The sequence below is a fragment of the Leptodactylus fuscus genome, chromosome 7 (assembly GCF_031893055.1).
Source record: "Leptodactylus fuscus isolate aLepFus1 chromosome 7, aLepFus1.hap2, whole genome shotgun sequence".
Taxonomy (NCBI): domain Eukaryota; kingdom Metazoa; phylum Chordata; class Amphibia; order Anura; family Leptodactylidae; genus Leptodactylus; species Leptodactylus fuscus.
The window spans coordinates 25,839,026-25,845,025 of NC_134271.1; the positions used below are offsets into that span (position 1 = coordinate 25,839,026).

Sequence of the window (6,000 nt, forward strand, 5' to 3'; positions counted from 1 at the left end):
GGAAATGCAGCTTTTTTTGTTGCAGATTTTGTTGCATTTTTTTGAGCCAAATCCAGAAGTGGATTGATCAGAAGGGAGACGTATAAGAACTTCCTATTAGAGATGAGCGAGTACTGTTTGGATCAGCCGATCTGAACAGCACGCTCGCCTAGAAATGAATGGACGTAGCCGGCACGCAGCGGGGTTAAGCGGCCGGCCGCCGTCAAAGTGGAAGTACCAGGTGCATCCATTCATTTCTATGGAGCGTGCTGTTCGGATCGGCTGATCCGAACAGTACTCGCTCATCTCTACTTACTATATGTTTCCCGTTCCTCTTGTAGCCATTCTTGGCTTTGGCTCAAAAAACCGCAACCAAATCTACAACAAAAAAAGCTGCGTTTCCGCAACGTGGAGCCTTAGCCTAAATGTGGATGGAATACTTTACCCAAAGTTCTGGATAGATAATATACAATTCCTCGTTCGCACTTTTACACTCAATAAATTGGAATCCTATGACAAGCCTAAAGGGTTTTTCCAGTCCCAAATGCATTTTTCATGTTCACAGGATAAGTCATCGGTATGTGATCTGTGGGGGTCCGACACCAGACCCCAGACAGATTAGATATGATCTGTGCAGGGCCTGGTTTCGAAATCTCCATGTGGGGCTGAAAACTTTCTTTAATACAATATTATATTGAGCAGGGGCGTAACTTGTAGGAGGAGCAGATCCGGAAGTCTTGGGGTCCCTAAGGTGCCTCATACCCATATATAAAGTCCACTATGATACAACATAATTAAGGAACCTGGTACAGATTTTGCATTGGGGCCTATATATACTTATTGTATACATACACATACAAAATCATAAAGGGAATCTAAAGTAGACGTCATTTAAGGGGGTTCCAAGAAAGGCATAAATTCATAACCCTCTATGGATTCTTGACAGTTTTCGCTATTCATTTTAGGGCTAGTTCACATGGGGACTCTGCGTGTGCACGTTCTGTTGCGGCCACCGCAACGGGATGCCAGTGCAGTGCTTTCCGCTCTGGATTAGGTCCAGAGGGTGCTGTCGCAAGGCGGACACTGTGGCTGAATCAGCCGCGGAATCCGCCTGAAGAAAGGGCAGCTCGCTTCTTTTTTCCTCTAGCGGGAACAAACCGCTAGCGGAAAAAAGACAGCTAGCAGTCTACATAGACCTCTATTGTGAGGGGGTGGATTTTGAAGAGGATTCTGCACCAAAATTCGCCCCCTCTTGCCCCGTGTGAACTAGCCCTTCTTACAGGTTTTTTTTTTTAAAATAATTCCTCCTGCTATGGAAACCGTCAACAAGAAGGTTTGCTGTCTTTGGCGGATCATCTCTATATAGTATACTAAGTAACAAATATAGTGTAGATACATTTATATAGGATCCAATAAGCATTGATATAGGCCCCATACATACTTTACGTAATAAGATCTGTCAGCAGCAGGTATCCTGCCTGTTGACAGGTTCCAAATAGCAACAAGAGATTTTGCTACATTAAAGAATCCAAATAAACTGAACAAATATGTCAAATATGCTTCTTTTTATAGATGGTGTTAAAGATGGCGTACCAATTTAACTCTTTACATCCTGGTGCTCCTTATCTTGTCTGACCATGACACAGCCAAATAGCTCATGACAATGTATATATAATGTAGTGATAAAACGCGGCCTGTCTCTGTACTGTAAATTAAGAATGAAGGCTTGCTGTGCTTTATAGTATGTGCATCCTTATCGTGCATGCAGCCATCTGAAGGAGATCTACTCACATGCCGTGCGCATTAATATTTAACATCCGACAGGGTGGTGTATGGAATATGTAACAGGGAATGCTCTGCATTATATAAGAATACTACTTGTCTTCCAGGGTAGTGCACACACTGCATAGTAAATGGCTTCTCCCAGAAGACCGTGCGAGGGAAGAAGAGAGAGAAATGGGAAGGATAAAGGCAGGATGGGCCCAACCTCTAGAATAGCATCTTAAAAGATGATAATGTTATCTGAACAGTTAGAGGTATTGATCTGAGGATCAACATCATGGAGAGTGAAAGGAGGGGCAGAGAGGACGGACGAACTGGAAGGGGGGAGAGGAGCGAAATAGATATGGAGGGTGGTCAAGAGCATAAGGCTGAAACATTCAGACAAATGGAATAAAGAACGTTCACAAAACAAGTGATACAATCCGGAATGAGGGGTTTCCCTTCATTTTTGCAAAAGCAGGAAACACAGTAGTACATAGTCAGTGCGGGCCATGGACAGGGCCAGTCTGCATCAGTCATAGCCTTTACACTGGGTTATGTACTATACTCCTCATGTTTTGTTGGCTTGAACGCATATGTAGCAGAACCGAGTTTACCATTTGACACAAATCCCCATGATTCTCTGTATTAGGCCAACTTACTGCTGTGTCACGATACAGTACTGGATTCAGCTCTGCTACATCTCTATGCTAAAAATAAGGACTGGTAATGGCCAGTCTAGCACTATTTCTATTATCAGCTGGGTATAAAACATTAAGGTTAAGGCCCCACGTTGCGGAAATGCTTCCAGATTTCGATGCGGATTTTAAGCCAAAGCCAGAACTAGACTGAGTAGAAAGTAGAAGTAGAAGAATTTCCTAAATATTTCCCATTCCTTTTGTAGCCATTCTTGGTTGTGACTTAAAAAACCGCAGTAAAATGTGCAACAAAAAAAGCTGCGTTTGCGTAACGTGAGGTCTCAGCCTAAAGTAGACCTGTCACCTCTCTCAACATGTCCTTGCATTGAATGGTATAACAATTCTGTATGTATGTTGTGCTGTTTCTCTAGTATAGTAACAGAATATTTATGAATAAACTGACAACTGGGTGTGGCCATCCTCCCTGTCATAGAGGCGTGTCTCTATACCCTCTAACATTGGCAGCACTGGTTGGACGGTATCAGAGTGTACACCCAGTTGTCAATTTATTCATAACAGAAATTGTACAATGCGGAGTTGTAAGAATGGTCATTTTAGAAAGAATACGAGAGGTTACGAAAATGGACATGTCAAAGGTTAAAGCCCCACGTTGCGGAAACGCAGCTTTCATTGTTGCAGAATTTGTTGCGATTTTTTGAGCCAAAGCCAAGAATGCAATGGGAAGCGAGTAGGAAGTTCTTATACTTCTACCTTCTGCTCAATCCACTCCTGGCTTTGGTTCAAAAAAACGCAGCAAAATCTGCAACAAAAAAAGTTGAGTTTTCGCAACGTGGGGCTTTAGCCTTAAAAATACATTGTAAGACTTGCCTACCTTTTAGTGGAGGTAATGGTGTTAGTTCTTGTTGCTTGCTCTGGTAGCGGAACTGAGAAGAGCTATGTGATCTTCGCTGACGGGAGCGAGGGAGTGTGCGACGGGAAAATCCATCTACTTTGTCTGCAGCCAAGACGGGGGACAGGCCCGGGGAGGATGGACTGGTGGGGGTAATGGGAAGCTTGGTCTCCATTAGTAGGTTCAAGGCTACAGCAGTAGGAAGATGTTCGAGGTTGTTAGTGCTGCAGAAGTTGATGGACACGCACTGGGGAATTATTAGCAATCTGGGCCCAGGTGGGTCCTAGTAGAAGCAGGATCACCCATGGGCAGCAGATGGAGACACTGAAAGAAGAAAACATGGTTAAGAGACCGTTCAAAGTAAGGTGTACTATTATAAAGTATACAACATCACGTCAATGCCCTTAACTTGGGGAACCCTAGAGTTATGCCATATAATCTGGGCACGCATACAAAGCAAGACAAGATAAAAGGCTGTGTCACTTGATACGCCTGTCACCAAAATTTTTGAAGATACTGCAGTAAAAATGCCGGCCACCTGCTACGGCCCAGACACAAATGAACTAAGTCATGCTCTCCTGGTTGCAAATGTTGTCAAACTTGTCTTGGACCAGTTCCAGATGTCACTGGTCTACACACCCTGTAATGGTCATCATGAGAAATCTTTACCATACCGCAGTCAGTGCCAACATACGCCTGTACTGGCCTATCATATATTCATATATTCCATTGTTCATCTCCAAAATCCTACATTTCTTACAATGACATAAAACCTAAATAACAGCCCTAAGATTTGGAATCCTGAATTTCTGATCAAGACAAAGAAAATTCAACCTGAGCCGATTAATATTAATGAGGCCGTAAACGGTACGTTAATGTGCAGAAATTTGCATCTGGAATTTTTGGGATGATTTTGATTATTACCATAGAAATCCTTTGTGCAATACTATTACCCCCTCCCATCATAAGAGGTCCAACTTACAGCTGCAGCTTTGCCTATAGGCTCCTGCTTTAATAATTCACCTTCCCGTGTAGATCTCGGAACGTAATCTGCATCCAAAGTCTAAATTGATCAATGAAGAACAGGCCGCAGGCAGGATGAAATTGAAATTTACAGCTGGGCAATATCCAGATCGCTCGGCCCAAGTGACCCAAGGTAGAAAGACGTAGTTACACCTCTTCTCCGGATCTGGAGAAGAAGGTCCTTCAAGAGGTTCTAGAAGAAGCACAGATGATCCCACCATGCACCATGCAGTCTCTGCACAATTCTTCCTGATAGATATGGTCTAGTTATACGTTACAATTCCAATTCTCCAGTCTCTAGAGTTAATATATCCTCAGCGTTCAATATTCCAGAGACGGAAATCAGCTCTCGGACGCAGAGAGAGTAACGTATGGGCTGTGCAGGATCCAGAAGAATAATATATTCAGGAAATTGATATTGGCAGCCGGTATCGTGCGCTGAACCAGTGCATTCCTAATTTTTAATAGGACTTGAGGCCTGGACGATTCGGCGTTAACCCTTCAACCTCCCCAGCAGCATCGATAGGAATCCAATGTTAGGTAGGATCACCTTTTCCCTTCTAGCTTCCCTGTGGGATCAGGTGGAGGAGCATAAAATAATTCGAGCATTGCATTAAAATAAGCCCCCGACCCGCTTGTGGGACCCGTAATTAGAATAAATTCAGCAGGATGGTAATTATAGACGGAGCCGGCACAGCTGAGACCGTCTGCGGTGAATAGGATCCTAGTTTTAGGTTTTCCTCCTTTATGGGATTTTGCATAGGCCCCTGTGACCCTCCTTTCTGTCAACCTGTCCTTGATCCATAGAAGCCGTCTTCACGTGATTGGAAGGGTGTGCGGTTTCCCTGTCTCCGGTAATAGGCAGATGCAATGATTGTATGGAATTAGGAGGATTTCCCCTGGTTTTCTCCTTCAACAACAGCAGCCTTGGTTTATCTCTAGCTGCAGGATCAGTACAATGACAAAACCCAAACCTATTCCTCCCCCCTGCACTTCTCCCAAATGTCATGTGACCATGAATGAACAGGCGATTGGCCTTTTAATAATAGGGTCTGCGTCACTGCTGGGGGGTGATGTCACTTCTCTATAAAACCATTGGTTGCAGTCATGCTGGATTTAAAGAGACAGCTGCCTGTGCCGTAGAGCTGCTCTATGGAGAGGGAGGAATGAGAAAGGATACATGTATATATACTGTATATGTATACAGCAGCAATGGATGACTGGAGCTATGTGCTAGTAGTGGCTAAGCACGTGAATATTCGGAAGGCACGGGGACATACTGTACATTATATAACGAGATTTGGGGAATTTCTGAGCATTTCGCTTTTTTTCAACCCCGGCATTCAGCCCTAAGGGAAATAACTTCCATTCACACAATGTAGCAAACAATTCCCTATCCAGTAACATATCTCCTGCCCTGTTCTTTCCATTGACTTCTCCAGCATTAAATGATGCAGCTTTGACATTCAGAATTTCAGCGTACTGTGATTCTCTATATTGTCACGTGTCATATTTATTCAGCATGAATTTGAATTTTTTCCTTTTTTTTTGCAAAATTGTCTGTTGACATGTTACATTTTTACCCTGCTTTTTTCCAGCGGTTTCACATCCGATGCCGAGGCCCCACGTGGCCTAAATGCAGTGGTTTGCGGTAAAATACACGCCGTTTTAGAAATCGCAGCGTGTTAA

General features: G+C 43.6%; 1 protein-coding gene across 2 annotated transcripts in view; it reads right to left on the reverse strand.

The window, feature by feature from the left end:
• PPP2R5B (protein phosphatase 2 regulatory subunit B'beta) overlaps window positions 1–5,296 on the reverse strand; it is a 51,229-nt gene extending 45,933 nt beyond the window's left edge. The window contains exons 1-2 of one of the 2 annotated variants that reach the window (XM_075281443.1): window positions 4,312–5,296; window positions 3,271–3,612 (exon numbers count right to left, since the gene is read on the reverse strand). In XM_075281443.1, the coding sequence (XP_075137544.1) occupies window positions 3,271–3,463 (193 nt within the window). In that variant the 5' untranslated portion in view covers window positions 3,464–3,612; window positions 4,312–5,296. Of the gene's footprint in view, window positions 1–3,270; window positions 3,613–4,270 lie in introns of both variants that reach the window. The other variant, XM_075281442.1, reaches the window with a different exon arrangement.
• Between the last annotated feature and the right edge of the window lie 704 nt (window positions 5,297–6,000).